This window comes from Urocampus carinirostris, chromosome 4 (assembly GCF_059441175.1).
Source record: "Urocampus carinirostris isolate Australia breed hairy pipefish chromosome 4, RoL_Ucar_1.0, whole genome shotgun sequence".
Lineage (NCBI taxonomy): Eukaryota > Metazoa > Chordata > Actinopteri > Syngnathiformes > Syngnathidae > Urocampus > Urocampus carinirostris.
Window position 1 is genome coordinate 6,528,106 of NC_142352.1, and position 21,326 is coordinate 6,549,431.

General features: G+C 41.8%; 1 protein-coding gene across 1 annotated transcript; it reads right to left on the bottom strand.

Annotated features, from left to right (window-relative positions):
* Positions 1-3,799: 3,799 nt before the first annotated feature.
* Positions 3,800-20,781, bottom strand: spg21 (SPG21 abhydrolase domain containing, maspardin). The gene is made up of 9 exons (XM_088333132.1): positions 20,656-20,781; positions 17,965-18,027; positions 13,461-13,622; positions 13,196-13,276; positions 10,337-10,482; positions 6,623-6,731; positions 6,444-6,551; positions 6,216-6,356; positions 3,800-3,984 (listed from the first exon to the last, which is right to left on the bottom strand). Exons 1-9 carry the CDS (start codon positions 20,656-20,658, stop codon positions 3,859-3,861), a joined length of 939 nt encoding a protein of 312 aa, XP_088189258.1. The 5' UTR covers positions 20,659-20,781; the 3' UTR covers positions 3,800-3,858.
* Positions 20,782-21,326: the final 545 nt, after the last annotated feature.

Here is a 21,326-nt window from a genome sequence, read left to right on the forward strand (position 1 = left end):
TTGTATGTATTGATTTTTTTTTAAACCATTCAGATCCATCCATCCATCATCTGCCCCGCTTATCCTCAGTAGGGTCACAGGTGCTGGAGCCCATCCCAGCTACCTTCAGGCAGTGGGCAGGGGACACCCTGAACTGGTTGCCAGCCAGTCGTGGAATAGACAGACAAGCATCCACTCACTCATTCACACCTAGGGACAATTTGGAGTGTCCAATTAACGTGATATGCATGTTTTTGCAATGTGGGAGGAAACCCACGCAAGCACAGAGAGAACATGCAAACTCCACACAGGAAGGTTCGATCTCATGACCTCAGAACTGTGCCGCCGTGCTACCCGCAAAGTATCATGTACACCTAAATTTCTTGCATCTGTTTTTCCTTTTGCAGTTAAAAAATCTATTAACTGTACTGTTAGACTCTTAGACTTTTGTATCTGTCTGCCGTGCTGCCTACCATTCAGATCATCAAATTATTAAGTCGATCTAATCAACAATAAATTCATTTCACTTAAAAGTAAATTCAAGTGGTTTATTAAATAATAAAATAAAAAAGTATAAATCAATTCAATAAATTAAGAACAATATATTTATATAAATATGTGTGTATGTGTGCGGCAAAATTCGCATAGCGTGCGGTAAAAAAAGCCTTCCTATACGCGTATTTAATGTAAAAACAAATTTTAAAACAGGAAGGTTCAATCAAAGATGCTTGATGGTTGAGGATAATTAGTTTTAAGTTTAATAAATTTTATCGGATGCCAACGTTAGCATAGCGCTAAATCTCCTGCCCGCTGCTATCAATAAACAGCAGCTTGCACACCCCAACGGAGCTTTTATCGTCGCCGGCGACTTTAATCGGGCATGTTTATGGACTGTACTTCCCAAATCCATTCAATACGTGGACTGAGCAATTCGGGAAAAAACACTGGACTGTGTGTACTGTAATATCAAACATCCAGTTGGATCCACCATTTCTGTCTGTCCCTCACCCCCCTCATCACCCCCCTCCGGAGGAAGCAGAGCCTATTTACAACAAAGACAGTTAAAACATGTTTTTTGTTCCTTTATCTCTTTGTTCCTTATCCTCACTGTAAATGTGGAACTGGAGTCGTCCAATTTCGTTGTTACAATATATCCCATGTTGTAACAATGACAATAAAGGCATATTCTATTCTATTCTATTCTATTCTAATAACTCAAACTCAACTGAAAAAGGGATCTTTGTTCTAACAGGATTCTAACAGTTATTGATATGACAAGCCCATTTTCTTGCTACAAAATAAAACACGGCTGGGATAATGAAGGTAAATAACAACCAAATCAAGAAATCAAAGAATTACACTAAATAAATGAATGAAGAGGTTTTGAAGAAATCCTACAATCATGACTACATAGAGGCAGTGACACTTTTCAAAACTGCAGCACCACCTTGGTGTCTTTTCATCCAGGTTTTGTTGGGTGGTTCTAGAGCTTTGAAAGCAGCATGTGCTAAAATGAATATTTTTCTGAAAGAAACTAATCCTGTTTGGCCAATTTTCAATTGCGATTTCTCTGTCAATTTCTGACTTAAAGTCAGTGTCTGAAACTCATGGCAAAAGGTTAGCGGACACCAGGGCAGAAAACCCTGAAAAGTTGCCTGCCCAGCCATAACGTTGCCTGCCCTATTTTTCACAACTTGATACACAATAAGACAACTAATCATAAAAAAACTGTTGTTGCAAAGTATTAAGGATTGATAATCAGAATATATAACAGAACAAAACTTCAAAATTAAGTTTATTATAAATCTACCGTATTTTCCGCACTATAAGGCACACATAAAATCTTTTATTTTTTCAAAAAGCCTACTATGCACCTTATAATCCGGTGCGCCTTATATATGGATCAATATTGAATTGCAAGGTCTCGCAACTAAGAGAAGCAGCCACCGACTCCATTTTTCACGTAGAAGAAGAAGTGCGCTGTGCATACGGGGAAAATATTAAACAACGATTCTCTTTTATTTGTGCGTTTGTATAAAGACCCTGAAATGGCTCCTATTAGGAGACACGCTTACAACGCAGAGTTTAAACTCAAGGCGATCAGTCACGCAGTAGAACACGGAAATAGAGCAGCAGTGAGAGAGTTCAACATTGAAGCATGAGGATGAGCTGCGCCAAGTAAAGAAGACTAAACAAAGTTTCCGTGGCAATAAAGCGAGATGGCCACAGTTAGAGGACACACTTGAACAGTGGGTTGTTGATCAAAGAGCAGTAAGTAGAAGTGTCAGTACAATAACTATTCGAATGAAGGCAACAGCGCTGGCACGGGAACTTAACATTAAAGAATTCAGAGGTGGTCCTACTTGGTGTGTGTTTACGTTTTATATTTTACAGTTATTATGTTATTGCTTTATTGTTATTGTTTTGCACTTGTTATTGTTTTTGCACATTACGAGTGTCACTATATTGCGATTGCACTAACGTTTAATTTACCATAACAGTATCAGACTATTTTTGCGTGTTGACTAAATGGAGGAAAAGTAAAATGTTATGCCTTGCTGTTGTTCAAAGATGTGTCACAAAAATGCTTTACCTCAGAGAAAATAATAAAACAGCTGTATCTGACTGTTTTGTTGACATTCCCTTTAGCGCGGCACCATCTAATGGTTGCATAACGTAACTACACCTCTACTGTAGCCAAGTCAAATTTATTAATATGGCCCTTAATCACAAAAATGTCTCGAAGGACTGCACAGGATTACAATTACAAAATTGCACAATTACCTGATCTTAAACCAGCGACCACTTATAGCGCCTTATAATGCGGTGCGCCTTATGTATGGAAAAAGTTTTAAAATATATCATTCATTGAAGGTGCGCCTTATAACACGGTGTGCCTTATAGTGTAGAAAATACGGTACTTATAACATGGCATGTATATGACATCACTGTTTTCCATCTGCCATCTGTATGTACCTGTATTTACTCATCTTCATTCATGCAATGTTTGCGTTGCGTCGTCAGCTACAAGCCACGTGAACTCCTCCTTCCACGATGCTTTTAATGTACGTTTACGTTTTGTTGCGTCGTAAATTTTGTTAGCTTCTTTTGAATATTTCTTCTGGGGCTGAAGTTTTGGCTTGATTCCTAACCACTTATCCATTTTTCTTGTGTTCTCTTTGCGTCTACTTTGGAAAACGATATGCAAATGCAACCCATATAACGCTCCGGAGAGTCCGGAAGCACGAAGTTATTCGATGCAGGCTTCTGATTGTCTGCCGAGTATGCAAATTGCTAAACGAACCGAAATTCTGAATATTCCAAACCGAACGAAGATTTCGAAAACGGAATAAAGCAAACATTTGATTTGAAAGAACCCGGGCGAAGAATTCTTGTAAGTTGTACGCCCGACGTAAAAGATGCAAGCCCCGGGCATCTGGGCAGAAATTATTTCAGACACTGCTTAACGTCATTGAATAATGAGCAGTATTTAGTACTCTGTTTTTTATTCAGCAGGATCGCAGGTAAGTGTGGGCGATGTAACCATACCTGTCAACCTGTACAATTTTGCCGTACAAAGTACGTTTTTTTATGCATTTTAAGACGAGTACGACGTACAAGGAAATCTGTACGGAAAAGCGCGAATTTGTCAATCGCATGCGACTGCCGCCTGGGGATTTCCCATCATGCATCATTCCGGAAAAAAAAAATATATGGTGTACGATTATTTTGTATTTTGTACGGGAAGGGAGCCGTGGAGGTTGACAGGTATGCGTAACTGTGGGAGACTTTTTATTTGAAAAAAAAATCAAATGACAGACACATTTCCTCTAACTTTTATTGAAAAATTGTCTTTTTTGCAGTACTAGAAAACGCTTGTTATGTCTCCTCCTCAGAATCCTGGCACGCTTTTAGTTGGCACTCCTGGAAATCCAGCTCCCCAGCACTCACCATGGAAGGGTCGATGGCAGCATAACGTGTTCCATTGAATTGACGCAAATGAATCTAAGATGGAGAAAAAAGAGCATTTATTTTGACTGTTAAATTCACCATGATCTTTTCTGAGGAAAACACACATACTACATACAGTGGTTTGCGAAACTATTTGGCCCCCTTGAACTTTGTGAAATTTTGCCACATTTCAGGCTTCAAACATAAAGATATAAAACTAAGTTCTTGTGAAGAATCAACAATATGTGGGACACAATCATGAAGTGGAACATACTTTATTGGATATTTTAAACTTTTTTAACAAATAAAAAATAAAAAGTGGGTGTGCAAAATGATTCAGCCCCATTGAGTTAATACGTTGTAGCGCCACCTTTTGCTGCGATTACAGCTTAAAGTCTCTATCAGTTTTGGACATCGAGAAACTGATATTTTGGCCCATTCCTCCTTGCAAAACAGCTAGAATTCAGTGAGGTTGGATGGAAAGCGTTTGTGAACAGCAGTTTTCAGTTCTTTCCACAGATTCTCAATTGGATTAAGGTCTGGACTTTGACTTGGCCATTCTAACACCTTGATATGTTTTTGGTGAACCATTCCTTTGTAGCTTTTGCTTTATGTTTTTGATCTTTGTCTTGTTGGAAGAAAAATCTCCGTCCCAGTCTCAGGTCTTTTGCAGACTCCATCAGGTTTACCAATGTTTGGCTCCATCCATCTTCCCATCAATTTTAACCATCTTCCCTGTCCCTGCTGAAGAAAAGCAGGCCCAAACCATGATGCAGCCACCACCATGTTTGACTGTAGGGATGGTGTGTTGAGGGTGATGAGCTGTGCTGCTTTTACGCCAAACATAACGTCTTGCATTTGTTGCCAAAAGGTTAGATTTTGGTCTCATCTGACCAGAGCACCTTCTTCCACATGTTTGGTGTGTCTCCCAGGTGGCTAGTGGCAAACTTTAAACGCCACTTTTTATGGATATCTTTAAGAAATGGTTTCCTTCTTGCCACTCTTCCATAAAGGCCCAATTTTGTGCAGTATACGACTGATTGTTGTCCTATCGATAGACTCTCTCACCTCAGATGAAGACCTCTGCAGTTCATCCAGAGTGATCATGGGCCTCTTGGCTGCATCTCTGATCAGGTTTCTCCTTGTATGACCTGAAAGTTTAGGGGGACGGCCCGATATTGGTAGATTTGTATTGGTCTGATACTCCTTCCATTTCAATATTATTGCTTCCACAGTGTTCCTTGGGATGTTTAAAGCTCGGGAAATCTTTTTGTATCCAAATCCAGCTTTAAACTTCTCCACAACAGTATCTCGGACCTACCTGGTGTGTTTCTCGTTCTTCATAATTCTCTCTGTGCTTTAAACAGACCTCTGAGACTATTACAGTGCAGGTGCATTTATACAGAGACTTGATTACACACAAGTGGATTCCATTTATCATCGTTAGTCATTTAGATCAACATCGAATCACTGAACTTCTGGACAGAGTTTAATGCACTGAAAATAAAGGGGCTGAATAATTTTGCACACCCACTTTTTCGTTTTTTATTTGTTAAAATAGTTTAAAATACAGGCAGCACGGCGGCGCAGTGGTTAGCGCATGTGCGGCACCGTTCAAGTCATGGGAACCTCCTGCGTGGGTTCAAATCCAGCTCCAGACTTCCTGTGCGGAGTTTGTATGTTCTCCCCGTGCTTGCGTGGGTTTCCTCCGGGCACTCCGGTTTCCTCCCACATTCCAAAAACATGCATTTCAGGTGAATTGGCCGGTCCAGATTGTCCCTAGGTGCGAATGAGCGAGTAAGTTGTCTGTCCCCGTGTGCCCTGCGATTGGCTGGCAACCAGTTCAGGGTGTCCCCTGCCCACTGCCCGATGATTGCTGGGATGGGTTCCAGCACCCCCGCGACCCTACTGAGGATAAGCGGTGCAGCTAATGAGATGAGATGAGTTTAAAATACCCAATAAAGTGTGTTCCACTTCATGATTGTGTCCCACTTATTGTTGATGCTTCAAAAGAAATTACAGTTTTATATCTTAATGTTTGAAGTCTGAAATGTGGCAAAAGGTCATAAAGTTAAAGGAGTCCAAATAGTTTCACAAGCCACTGTATATGAGAACCACTGTTTGAGGAGGATTATTCTTCCAAATAATAATATGTGCTAGTGTGGAAGAGCCAAACACGTGATAATCCCATGTCTATGGTCTCAACAGGGCAGCATAATTGAAAGTCCAGTTTCCCAAAAATTGAAACATCGTAAACTCTCTGCAAGGCTTTCATGTTGTCATACCTGTATGTAAAGGTTTACATCAGCACTTCGGCAAAGGTAAGGGAAGTTTCCACCGGTTTTCAGATGAGCCCGTTTTGCACTTGGAAACAATTTATACATCTCCTCCTTGGCTTCTAAAGACAGTGCACTTTGATCAAAAACCTACGTGGTGTAAAACAAACACATCAGGCCTAATGGAAGTGTACAAAATAATGCTTTGTCTTTCTCCTCACATGCGTTCCAACTTACATCTATAATCGTCACAGCAACGTCTTTTATCTTGTGTGGCTCCACGTAGGAGTTCTGACAGTTTAGTGTTAACCTGGATGCTAACTCTCTCTGGTTCAGAGTCTCCAGCTGCAGCACATAAAATATGCATCATTATTTCGTTGAAAAAAAAAAAACCAGATAGGGACAAAATGTCTTACCCTATCAACCATGAAGTCAATGGCACCGGCCATTTCTGGGTCGACAGGTCCTTTGGCAAAGTTCCCCAGAACAATCTTCTTCAACAGGAAAGCTGGCATCAACCAAAAACTAAGAAAATACATTCCAATAGTTTATTTTAAAAGGCATTCTCACACTAGGGTTTTCCATCCATAAAACAGATATATATCCACGTATTCTTCTTTTAAGATGAAAAAAATCAGACTTGATATTGTTAGATCGAATAGGGGGCAGCACAGCGGCGCAGTGGTTAGCACTTGTGCGGCACAGTTCATGTCATGGGAACCTGTCCCGGGTTCAAATCCAGCTCCAGACTTCCTGTGCGGAGTTTGTATGTTCTCCCCGTGCTTGCGTGGGTTTCCTCCGGGCACTCCGGTTTCCTCCCACTTTCCAAAAACATGCATGTCAGGTTAATTGGCCGGTTCAAATTGTCCCTAGGTGTGAATGAGCGAATGAGTTGTCTGTCCCTGTGTGCTCTGCGATTGGCTGGCACCCAATTCAGGGTGTCCCCTGCCCACTGCCCGGAGATGGCTGAGATGGGCTCCAGCCCCCCCCGCGACCCTAATGAGGATAAGCGGTACGGCTGATGAGAGATCGAATAGGATAAAGTGATATTTAGAACAAATTCGACACAAATTCCCAAAATACATTTCCAGCATTTTTTTAAAAGGGATGTCCTTATCACGTGATCTGAAATCGGGCTTGATCGAGCAATTTTCAGCTGATCGGTAATGGCCAAAGACAATCGGCCATAAAAACACATTTTAATGATAATATGAATGTATTTGGTCCCCTAAGGGCGGGCTGGTCCAAAGTCTGGCCTGAGGGCCAATCTTGGCCCATGATTAAATGTTTACTGGCCCGCAAAATCTTTAAAAAAAAAATAATATGTGGCCAGCCGGTAATGTTCACCACAGTATAAAATAAAAATTATAATAATTGTATTTCACTTCACCAGGTGATGGCAATAGCCATCAGGCCAGCTTGCCCTTGCCTTTCTGTGAGAATTTTAGTCCACCAAAATTCTGACATGGCGACTGTAAATAAAAAAAAGGAAAGCTGACTGTGAGGGCCGCCACTTGAAGAACATGTGGTTATAGGAGAAATGTTTTTCACCGATATTCGAAACAACTGCTTCTGCCTAATTTGCCAAGAGACTGTAACTGTTTTTAAACAATATAATGTCAAGAAGGCACTGCCAGACAAAACATGCTGAAAACAAAAGCTAACTGGAAACGGAAGCTGTGAATAGGTAAAGCAACTGGAAGCGGCTTTTTCCAAGAGACCCTGCGAGTCAAATGAAAATTTTACAAAGGCAAGCTACAAGGTTGTAATGCCGATCGCTAAGCACTGTAAACCTTTCAGGAACTGTTTAAAGAATGCCAGGCTGAAAAGTCGGTCCTCACACATTCTCACCTTACCAACTCTGGCTCGCTTTCTGAAAGGTTTGGACACCCCTGCCTTTGGGAAATTTGTTTCCACCGATTGTACCGGGGGTTCAGTCAGTGCTGTTGCAGCAGAGCGTGTGCTAAATGACATATTAACAGCGTCCGGCATTCCCAGGCGGTCTCCCGTCAGAGTACTAACCAAGCCCGACCCTGCTTAACTTCCAGAGAGCATGCGTTCTCAGGTTGGTCTAGCGAAACAGGTCTCAAATAAAACATCTCCTGCAAAAAGCAGAGTTGGTTTATAGTTTCAGGACAAAGTCAAAGGTTACTCCCAATACGTCTCCTTAGTCTCATCCTAAACAGTCCAACCAAAATAAGCAACTCCCTTTCTTGTTGTATTGAATCCTGCAAAAAATGGCAGCAACAAATCGCGACTCCAAATGGATTTAACTTTAAATTGGTGTTTAACGAGCGCAAATTATTTGGTGGCAATCAATTTTTACCCTAATGGTGGCAGTCAACAAGATCATGCATCAATTGTGCTTGTTTGGAGACATGCAAAGTCAAACAGATCCACAAGAACTAGCTACGTGGCATTTTTAGCATGCGTGAATGACCACATCAATCCTATTCTTTTACAAATAAAACATGTTTTAAAACCCATTCTTGTCAAAATACATTGCAAACATGGCAATTCATTTCATTGTGAGTACTTGCAATTTATTTATCCACTAATCATTTCCTCATTTGTGAGTTAATCAAATAAATTGCATGTCTCAAATCACTTTCATGAAAATGTTCAAAGTCAACGTTTATGCAAATAAGATGGCAATACATTCTGTTAGTAAGTTTACTTTGTATTAATTGAATTCACATGAAATAAACAAAGGATCTCATCATATATCATAGACCAAATTTAATACAAAAGAATTGTTCTAGGAAGAAAAGGCCTGTACTGCACAACATTGATATAATTGTGCTTGTTTCCAAACCTATTTGAAGAAATAGTCCTTTAGCATATGAATCACATACAATACACTGTGTACACATACATGTATGTATTTTTCCATACTTAATTGAGGAAAAACTGGAAAAAAAAACTCGGATGCCAAAAAAGTGTGATCAGCAGATCCCTAGTTTTTTACTTTGAATAAATTGGTGAACCTTTACTTTTAATATTGTGACATGACAATGATTACATTGTAACTGTCATGATTACTGAAGTGATTCACCCGTGCCCGCTCATTTGGTGCCAACCGCCGCGGGTTCTGATTAGCTCCCTGTCAATATTTGAACCCAGTCCTGTCAATCCCCTGTTGTCAAATCCATCTGTACACCTCAGTGTATACTAGGCAAACGTTTTTCGACCCTGACTCCCACCTGTCCCATTTTTGCTCCCGTCTGTCTACGACCTGTTTTGATCCTGACCACGTCTGCTCTCCGGTCCCGGCTTACGACTTTTTTTGTCCCCGACTACGTCTACTCTCCTGTCCTGGCTTACGACTCGTTTCCGACTCCGACCACGCCTTGCTCTCCCAGTCCAGGCTACAGACCAGTTTTCCGTCCTTGACACCGCCATAGCTTGCTACGGAAGGTCCACTTCCATGTTTGGATCACAATCCGAGTACGAGAGCGACTTGCTTCCCGCTTCCAGTGAGCATCGGATCGCGGGCACTGCCCTTCCTCTTTCTTTCAATAAAATTGTGAGGAAACGTTACACAATTGGGTCCTGTTTCCATTCTGGTCCTGACAGTAACAGATCCTATATCAAAATATTGCAGTTATCTTGCATCCCTGATGGGCGTATTGCTATTAGAACTCACAATATTGACACTATAAAATGCCAAATTGGCTGAAACATTACACACATGGGCAGCACAACGGCGCAGTGGTTAGCGCATGTGCGGCACTGTTCATGTCTTGGGAACCTCCTGCATGGGTTCAAATCCAGCTCCAGACTTCCTGTGCGGAGTTTGTATGTTCTCCCCATGCTTGCGTGGGTTTCCTCCGGACACTCCGGTTTCCTCTCACATTCCAAAAACATGCATTTCAGGTGAATTGGCCGGTCCAAATTGTCCCTAGGTGTGAATGAGCGAGTGAGTTGTCTGTCCCCGTGTCCCCTACCAGTTCAGGGTGTCCCCTGCCCAGTGCCCGATGATTGCTGGGATGGGCTCCAGCACCCCCGCGACCCTACTGAGGACAAGCGGTGTAGCTAATGAGATAATGAGATGAGATTACACACATGTCCAATTTTTGATTTGGGATCAAACCTTTTACTGTAATAAATATCCAAAATTTCGTGAAAACCTGTTTGCTGTCCACGTCTGGTTAAAGATGGCGGTATCGCTGAACGAATTACACAGAATCAAAGAGTGCACTCTCGGGGACTTGCATGTTAGTTCAGCAAACTTCTGAGCCAGAAATCCACCCAACGAAGCACCGAAAAGATGGACCTTGAACACACCAGACAGGATTGACATTAGACTAAATAAATGAACATCGAACAACAGTAGGTGCACACAAAAGCGAGTAAGTTAAATTCAGATTTGTCAAACATATGGCAAATGATTTAATCCTGAATTGTTGAGTATGTGAAAAAAGAAGAAAGTCTCTAGCTTTATTTCTATCAAAAGTTATGATCTTTTTAAGAGATACAAACTGAATGCTCCTTCTCCCCGCTAGAGGGCAGTAAAGGTGTAAAAGAGCTGACGTCCAGCAAAGGTTCTATCCATGTTTAGGACTACAGTGGGACCTCGCTACTTCGCGGTTCAACGTTCGCGGGTTCAGAGCTACGCGGGTCTAAAAAATAATAATAATAAAATGAAATAATTTTAAAAAAAAAAAAAGGAAAAAAAAAAATAAATAAATAAATAAATTTTAAGCATTTTTGAAGGGGAGTCGCTACTTTGCGGTTCTACATTCGTGGTTCAGAGCTTCGCGGGTCTAAAAAATAATAATAATTATATATACAGGACTGTCTCAGAAAATTAGAATATTGTGATAAAGTTCTTTATTTTCTGTAATGCAATTAAAAAAACAAAAATGTCATACATTCTGGATTCATTACACATCAACTGAACTATTTCAAGCCTTTTATTATTTGAATATTGCTGAATTTGGCTTACAGCTTAAGAAAACTCAAAAATCCTATCTCAAAATATTAGAATATCATGAAAAAGTATACAAGTAGGCTATTCAACTAATCACCTGAATCATCTAATTAACTCGAAACACCTTGCGAGGGTTTCCTGAGCCTTAAAAATACTCAGCTTGGTTCAGTAAACTAAATCACTGCTGATCTGACTGCTGTCCAGAGGACCATCATTGATACCCTCCTGATGGAGGGTAAGACACAAAAAGAAATTTCTCAAAGAGCAGGCTGTTCACAGAGTGCAGTTTCAAAGCATATCCACAAAAAGTCTGTTGGAAGGGAAAAATGTGGCCGTAAACGCTGCACAACCAAGAGAGATGACCGCAGCCTTAACAAAATTGTGAAGAAGAGCCGCTTCCAGAATTTGGGGGAGCTTCAAAGACAGTGGGCTGAAGCTGGAGTCCAGGTATCAAAAGCCACAGTTCACAGACGTGTCCGGGAAATGGGCTACAATAGCCGTATTCCCATGGTCAAGCAACTTCTGAACTCAAGACAACGGAAGAAGCGTCTGACTTGGGCTATGGAGAAGAAGCACTGGACAGTTGCAGAGTGGTCCAAAGTCCTCTTTTCAGACGAAATCAAGTTTTGCATTTCATTTGGAAGTCAAAGCGCCAGAGTCTGGAGAAAGGCTGCAGAGGAGCAAAATCCAAGTTGCTTGAAATCCAGTGTGAAGTTCCCACAGTCAGCAATGGTTTGGGGAGCCATGTCAGCTGCTGGTGTTGGTCCACTGTGTTTCATCAAGTCCAGAGTAAATGCAACTGTGTACCAAGAGATTTTAGAGCACTACATGCTTCCATCTGCTGAAAAGCTCTATGGAGATGAGGATTTCATTTTCCAGCATGATCTGGCACCTGCCCACAGTGCCAAAACCACCAGTAACTGGTGCACTGACCATGGCATCACTGTCCTTGATTGGCCTGCTAATTCCCCTGACCTGAACCCCATCGAGAATTTGTGGGGTATAGTTAAGAAGAAGATGAAAGACACCAGACCTACAAATGCAAATGAGCTGAAGGCCGCTATCGAAGCATCCTGGGCATCAATAACACCTCAGCAATGCCACAGGCTGATTGCCTCCATGCCACGCCGGATTGATGCAGTAATCCGTGCAAAAGGATTCCCAACCAAGTACTGAGTGCATCAATGGACATTTTCAAATGTTTGATTTAGTTTTGCTGTTATAAAATTATTTTTTTACTTGGTCTGAGGAAGTATTCTAATATTTTGAGATAGGATTTTTGAGTTTTTTTCAGCTGTAAGCCAAAATCAGCAATATTCAAATAATAAAAGGCTTGAAATAGTTCAGTTGATGTGTAATGAATCCAGAATGTATGACATTTTTGTTTTTTTAATTGCATTACAGAAAATAAAGAACTTTGTCACAATATTTTAATTTTCTGAGGCAGTCCTGTATGTGTAACCATGTATAATATGTATTTGCAACTGTATATTTTTGTAATGTATTTATTTTAGAGACTTATTCAGATATGTTTTCCACGGGCGAATCAAAAAGAAGGGGCGAAAACCACGGGGTCTGACGGGAAATGGAGTAAGGGTGAGACGTGTTTGTGGACGCAGCGGACAATAGTGGATATATATTTTTCCCACCCTTACCTTTGGAAATATACTTTTTTTTTTCCTTGGATAATTTTCAACGGGACCCGGACTCTGCAGGTCTGCATCAAACCTTAAGTACCGGTATCATTTTCCGTTCATCTTGCCGACTGTGGTTTTTAGGCTGTGTACTTTGTATTCAGTTACAATCGCGGGACTTGAAGTCGGGTTTGGGTTAATTTGGTGATTGTGTTACATGTTTTAATGTGGGCGCATGCGGCTTATATACAGGTGCACCTTGTGTAAGTACAAAAGCGGTTATCCTCTTAAAATGTGGTGGGTGCGGCTTATAATCAGGTGCGCTCTATAGTCCGGAATTTACGGTATTAAATATGTCTTCCATTGTAACACTGTGGAAGATGAACAGGTAAATTAAAAAACAAAAATATATGAAAGCCTACTTTATCCAATTGTAGGTGATCGAGAAGCTTCCTGAATCCATCACAGAACTCCGTGAGATTCCAGTACACTGGATATTGCAGCTGAAAGAAACAAAAACCCAATAATTAATAAGAAACTCCAGTTTTCAAGAATCATTCACATTAAAGAGACGTAAAGCCAACATTCATTGAAAAGGAAATACTTCTCTTCCAATATGTCCCTTTAGCGTGGGTGAGCACAGTGCTTTTGTAGGTCAGTTATGAACAAATTCATGTTCAAACTCACAGATATAACCCTATAACCCCAGCCTGTCAAGGCCAACATCTGTTGGAAGAATACTTCTGCGGTTCCACTGACGGGTGGAAGGAACATGATGGGACACTTGATCCTCTTCGGGCCAGCATCATACAATGACCACACTTTGCTGTCATCGTCATCAACAATTATCTATAAGGAGAAAACGAGAAAATTGTTGACAATTACTGTGAAAACATCAACGAAAAAAAATCATTATGGAGCATATAGATCGTTTTAAATCATAACAGTATCTATTTAATCATTCTTGTATACAGGGTTGAGTAAGGTTACTTTAACTTGATTACCTTCAATGACTTTTGGATTACTCCAATACGAAATATGCTAATAAAAGACAAAAGAAACTAAATATGAATAAAAGTACTAAATTTTGTGCAGGCTTGGGGAGTAACGGAATACATGGAACGGCAAAAATGATGTTGGCAAGCTGTTTGGATTTATTTTCATTTTGTTTCTGTCGCATTTTATGTTAGTTTTGCAGGAGATCAAAGAGATCAAAGCCAGGAGAGATAGCTTACCATGTGTTGTGAGTCATCATTTTATTCATATTTAGTTTCTTTTGTCTTTTATTAGCATATTTGGTATTGGAGTAATCCAAAAGTCATTGAAAGTAATCCAGTTAAAGTAACCCTACCCAACCCTGCTTGTATATGAGTAGGCAGCACAGCGGCGCAGTGGTAAGTGCATGTGCGGCACAGTTCTGAGGTCATGAGATCGAACCTCCTGTGTGGACTTTGCATGTTCTCCCCGTGCTTGCGTGGGTTTCCTCCGGGCACTCCGGTTTCCTCCCACATTCCAAAAACATGCATGTCAGGTTGATTGGCCGGTCGAAATTGTCCCTAGGTGTGAATGAGCGAGTAAGTCGTCGGTCTCTGTGTACCCTTCGACTGGCTGGCAACCAGTTCAGGGTGTTCCTTGCCCACTGCCCCATGATAGCTGGGATGGGCTCCAGCACCCCCGCGACCCTACTGTGGATAAGCGGTGCAGATAATGGATGGATGGATATCGTGTCAGACCGCTGGGACCCATGACAACAATTTCAAGCATTTTCAAACACATCACCCAAAGTTCAAGCCTTGAAAACAAAACATTAAAATTTAGGCATTTTAAAGGATTTCAAATGGGCAGCACGGCGGCGCAGTGGTTAGCGCTTGTGCGGCACAGTTCATGTCATGGGAACCTGTCGTGGGTTCAAATCCAGCTCCAGACTTCCTGTGCGGAGTTTGTATGTTCTCCCCGTGCTTGCGTGGGTTTCCTCCGGGCACTCTGGTTTCCTCCCATGTTCCAAAAACATGCATGTCAGGTGAATTGGCCGGTCCAAATTGTCCCTAGGTGTGAATGAGCGAATGAGTTGTCTGTCCCTGTGTGCCCTGTGATTGGCTGGCAACCAGTTCAGGGTGTCCCCTGCCCACTGCCCGGAGATGGCTGGGATGGGCTCCAGCCGCCCCGCGACCCTAATGAGGATAAGCGGTACGGCTAATGAGATGAGATGAGAAAGGATTTCAAAGACCTGTACGGAGCCCGGCATCAGTACAGGCAGTCATAACATTGAAAATATAATTTTTTTTAATATTAAAGCTGAAATGGTGTGCCCTCTTGTATCTTTTTCATAGTTTGCCTGGTGATTGATTTTCTATTCTGAGAGCATGGAGGTTCCAAACGTACCAGAAAGCATTAAGGTTTTGCTGGATTAGTGCAAGGAAATCTGATGCCAGGCAGAATAAAATAATTGAATTGCCTGAATTGATTGTTGCCTAATCTTCAAACGAAGTCAACATCGAATAGAAGCGATCCAAAGCATGTTTAATGTTCGTCAAAGTGTCACCACATCCTCTCTATTCAGTGTTTAGGATAATAACTTCATGGTGTCAATTTATGTTTGGCATATGAATGTGTTTTTCAAACAATGTGCCATAAGACCTTGTCTCGTGTGCCCAATTCATCCATCCATCCATTATCTGCAGGGCTTATCCTCAGTAGGGTCATTTCATTTTATTTCGGGCAGTGGGCAGGGGACACCCTGAACCGGTTCTCAAGCCAGTCGCAGGACACACAGGGACAGACAACTCCCTTGTTTATTCACACTTAGGGACAATTTGGACCGGCCAATTAACCTGACATGCATGTTTTTGGAATGTGGGAGCAAACCGGAATGCCCGGAGGAAACCAACGCAAGTACGGGGATAACATGCAAACTCCACACAGGAGGTTCCATCTCATGACCTCAGAACTGTGCCACACACACGCGCTAACCACTGCGCCGCCATGCAGCCTGTGCCCAATTCATTCTTTGCCAAAAAAGCAGTTTATTTGCTTTCTTCCAGAGATAAGCCAAGTAACTGCAACATTCACTGATATCAGTAGCTGGCAGCAGATAACATTTTTCGTGATATATACTAATCGTCTGCTCATGAGATAGTACAAGGAAATATATATGACATGCATAATAACCGGGTGGTTCGGGTGGGAGGGGCTGGTGTGGCGCTGGGCCTGGTGCCGGGCCTGAGGCAGGTTGATGGGGGTGATGGACGATGTGAAGTGAGATGGGGCTGGGGTTTGGACTGTTGGCTCGACGGGTGAGTCTTCCAGGTTCTGTTCCATAGCGCTGGGCTAGAGGCAGAAGGCTTTCCCGGGGCTGGCTCTCTGCCAGGCACAGCTACTTTGGGTGGGAATGGCGTGCCAAGGTGCTGCCAGGGCCTCCGGGACTTGGTTGGTTAAGAGACTAGGAGGGGTACATGGGTTTCTTGAATACTAGGCTCTTCCACTACACGAGCACCTACCATAATTCAAGAGTATCCGGTTGCTGTTGCTCGCAATCTGCCTCTGTTAATCTCATTCCTCTTTTGTTTTCTGAAGAAAGGCACTGACCCCGGCAAAGCGTTGCCTATTGTGAAGGAATATGAACTGGCAAACTGGGGAAAGACCACATGCTGGCTGACCATTGAACAGAACAGGTATATTAAGGGCTAAACCCACTGGTCCTAATCTGTGTTGCGTGTTTTGACCCCCAGTACCCGTGTAGCTTTGGAGTACTGTATTTAAAATTGCAGTCACTCTATGGTCAATGGTTCTTGATTTTAAGTGCTGAGAGATGAAAACCATTCCATAAAAATCTAAACCTCCAACATATTTAGGTATATTTTGAAGGCAACTGGGCTTGGGCATGGTTTGGTAATGTGACAGTTGCCTGAAGGGGGACATGAAAGGTGGGTAGAAAGTCAGGTTTTAGCACGGTATGAAGAGAAAAGACCCAAGTTTGAGTCCACCCTAAATCTCCATTAAATTTCAAAGTTGGATGTAGTGTCTGATGCCTAGTATTCAGTGGTTAAACTATTAAATAGTTTATATTAAATGTGTTTTGTTGCACCTTGACCTTTAGAACTACTTTGTTATGTTATATGACATTAGTAACAAAGACTGTGTAGCGAATATGGGTGGGAAATAAATCATTCTCACAAACAATTTATTGACCAATTGAATTAAAAAGCCCATTATCTTTTCAAAACTCGTCTCGCCTTTTTGGAGCACCACATACGTTTTGAGATCATTATGTCAGGAAAACAGATGAAAAACCTTGTTTAGTTATTCTGAAAGGGTGGCTACACACACTTTAGGTGAATCCTTTTTTACAGTGTTTGATAGTTCAATATACTTTAATCAAAACACACACACTGCTAAATTTTTGGACTTTTACTAATAGTCTACTGAAGAAGCTTGAATAGAACACAAAACACTAATAATAACATAAAATGAATACAACTAGAAGTTGAGAACTTAAACTTGGATCATTTGGATGGACAACAACATTGGCTTGATTATTACGTTATTATAATTTGATAGCGTTTCCCCTATTACGTCACATCAATACCAATAGCAATAGCAACAACGAGATGTTCTTCGAAGTTCTGAGTCAATGAAGATGACAGCCCAGTCTTTATGTCCTCGGCTGTAGAGCTATGAAGAATCCTGGTAGGCTTGAGAGGACCACAGGATTCAGAGTGTTAAAGGAGAGGTTGACTGCTGGTGGCTTGAGGCTTCTCTGAGGTCGCTGGCTTTGTCCCACCGGTTTGGTCGCTAGCTTGATCAAGCTTGGCTGCTGACTTGATAAGGTTCTTGTTGAGCTGACACTTGGTCAGGACCGGCCAGGATTTCTATCCAGTTCTTCTTGTTAGGATATGCCCTCTTCCCTTGTTGCTGGCCAAATTCCGACGTGTACCAGCTCTGGGTTCCAGTCTCCAGGGAGGGGCGGATCCACTGTGCTGGAGTTGTGACGGCAGCCTTTGATGCGCAAATGCAGTCAACGCTCCCCGCCCCAACCTCACATTCCAGCAGTATCAGTCAGATAACATATCTTTGTGATTGACTTTAAACACAGTATTCACTTCACATGTCTTGCCATTGTTTGATCATTTTCTGACATTGCGAAATGGAATCCTGACCAAACGTTGAATGCTGTAAAACTGTAATTACTTACTCTTTTTAGGGGAACTGTGCTTCTGAACCAGTTGTAATCTGGAGAATCCTTAATTTCCTCCATCTGTTAAACACATTCAAAAGAAAGAAATAAGTTACCAATGTCATCCTGATATTATAATGGTTAATCAATCACAAAGCTTTTTTTTCAGGGGAAAAAGCAAATCATTAACCCAAAAGCAATGCCAAAATACATATTATTTTGCCTTTAATTATAGTTAATGACATTCACCAATAGATAGGAAATACATAAATTGTACTTGAGTTGTGATGTAATGTAATGTGATGTGAATTAAATAGGAAATGAATACCACTGTGTCATTTATTTCAAATTTTGTTATAAATGCTTTTGTAATATCAAGCTTTGGTGGTTCTAAATTCTGTGTTTAAGAAAAACTAGTTTGTTTCCGTATGAAAAGGTGAAACATTACATATCAGTTGCAGTTAATTTTTCAATAAATATTGATTTTGGCCCGTAACTTTACTTCTCTGCTTAATTTTGGCCCACTGTGAATTTGAGTTGGACACCCCTGCCCAAGACCCTAGTGGTTAAGGGATACCCACTTACATGCATAAATAGAAATGTATGGATACCTCAAGCTTGCCAGCACTGAAACCTAAATATGCTAGTGATGCAGTCACAGTTCTTTTTCTATTCTATTAAATGTATTGAGGCAGCAAGGCGGCGCAGTGGTTAGCGCGTGTGTGGCACAGTTCTGAAGTCATGAGATCGAACCTTCTGTGTGGAGTTTGCATGTTCTCCACTTGCTTGCGTGGGTTTCCTCCCACATTCCGAAAACATGCATGTCAGCTTAATTGGCCGTCTGAATTTTCCCTAGGTGTGAATGAGCTAGCGAATTGTCTGTCCCTGAGTGCCCTGCGACTGGCTGGCAACCAGTTCAGGGTGTCCCCTGCCCACTGCCCGAAGATAGCTGGGATGGGCTCCATTTGTCAATTATGGGTACCACCCAGTATACACTGACTATCACGAAACGGCAAATCCATCAAGTCAAACGAGCTCGCCGCAGAAGCCTCTATCTCTGTATCTTTTTTTTCGTGGCAAACGAAGCGAGCGTTTGATGCTACTGTGCCATGCCGCTGTAGTGCCTAATTTCGACTCCCCTGCAAAATCCTCCCCCCCTCGCGTGAAGGCGCATTCTGCTGCGCTTCCGACAATAGCGATGGTATTCTATATAATAAGCTTATTAAAACAATAAAGCTATTGTCGGAAGCGCAGCAGAATGCGCGTTCACTCGAGGGGGGAGGATTTTGCAGGGGAGTCGAAATTAGGCACTACACCGAAAGACTCCTCAACAGCTGCAGAAGTGATGTTTTGCCATTCCATCGCAGAGCACAACGTTTAAATTTTAAGTGTTATTAATGGATATTTTAGTTACGCTTATAACAATTGTTCCTGATTTTTTTTTATTAATAATATGTACAGAATGATATAACGAAACACATGTACAATATCACATGTTAAACTACATAAATAAACACATTTGGAAAAAAATATGGTGTAAGATTTTTTTGTATTTTGTAAGGGAAAATATGACAGTTTGTAAGGGTATGGAGCCGTGGAGGTTGACAGGTATGATGGATGGATAAATGTAATGAAACGTGAAGTGTTCTCTTTATCTTAGCAACTATAGGGTTTGCCGCTCAATATAATTTCTATTCGAAACCCAATATTCGTTCATTTTAATTTAGAGAAAATTTTGGTTATTTTACGAGTGATCATAAATACTTTGAGTACGTCATGTTTGAGGGCAGCACGGCAGCGCAGTGGTTAGCGCGTCTTGGGAACCTCCTGTGTGGGTTCAAACCCAGCTACCGGACTTCCTGTGCGGAGTTTGTATGTTCTCCCCATGCTTGCGTGGGTTTCCTCCGGGCACTCCAGTTTCCTCCCACATTCCAAAAACATGCATTTCAGGTGAACTGGCCGATCCAAATTGGCGGCAGTGGCTCAGGTGGTAGAGCGCTCGTCTTGGGATCAAGAGATCACAGTTCGAATCCCGGCTCCTCCGTGTTACATGTCGAAGTGTCCTTGGGTAAGACACTGAACCCCTAATACCCCCAATAAGCAGGTTAGCGCCTTACATGGCTGCACGGCCGCTATTGGGAAATGTGAAGCGCGCTGTAAAGCGCTTTGGGAAGTCTTGACTTGAAAAGCACTGTATAAATGCAGATCATTTCATTTCCCTAGGTGTGAATGAGCGAGCGAGTTGTCTGTGCTTGTGTGCCCTGCGATTGGCTGGCAACCAGTTCAGGGTGTCCCTTGCCCACTGTCCGATGATTTCTGGGATGGGCTCCAGCACCCCGCGACCCTACTGAGGATAAGCAGTGCGGCTATTGAGAATGAGACGTCATGTTTGTTGTCTTGCGTTGGGTAGGCTATTACTACGTTAGCTTTTTAAGGCAATCACTTCAGATTAAATATGATATCGAACGACTAACAAGCGTGTAAAGTATGCAGATAAATGACTTGTTTACTGTTTTGTCAGTATTTTCAGTGGACTTTTCGCTTCATCACATGACTTGAAATTCCCAGCTTCCCCCCAAAGCTTCCGCAAACAACAACGTTCAATGCTATCGTTTCTTTGAGGTTAGTGCCAATTGTTAAACAGAACCCCAGTAAATAAATTAGATTTTTTTATTAATATTGACATCACATAATTATAGGTACTCTTACCATTTGTACATTTTAATAGGCGATACTTCAGTGCAGGTTCGACAAACAGAGGCGCCAGCTACGCTCTGCGTCAAATGAAAATGACGTAGATGTGTTGTTGTCCAATGGTGCGTCGTGAAAAGTGAGTATTTCCGGGGTTTTTTCCCCCACCAAACTGAACGCAACTTTATCAGTGTTAACACAAGCCTCTCTGTGTACAAAGTCTAGTTATCAGCACAAATATACGATTAAATAGGAAAGTGTTTTTAACCCTTTTTAAACCAAAGTACACTTTTATTCATAAAAAATTTCCGAGGGACACCGTCCGTCGAAAATGTTTGAAAATGAAGTTGTGTCAAGTATTTCACTGTACTACCTCATAAGCAGATAATTAGTATATAAAAAGAAGAAAACCCATCCATCCATTATCTGCAACGCTTATCCTCAGTAGGGTTGCGGGGGTGCTGGAGCCCATCCCAGCTATCTTCGGGCAGTGGGCAGGGGACACCCTGAACTGGTTGCCTGCCAGTCGCAGGGCACACAGGGACAGACAATTTGCTCGCTCATTCACACCTAAGGACAATTTGGACCGGCCAATAAACCTGACATGCATGTTTTTGGAATGTGGGAGGAAACCGGAGTGCCCGGAGGAAACCTACGCAAGCACGGGGAGAACATGCAAACTCCACACA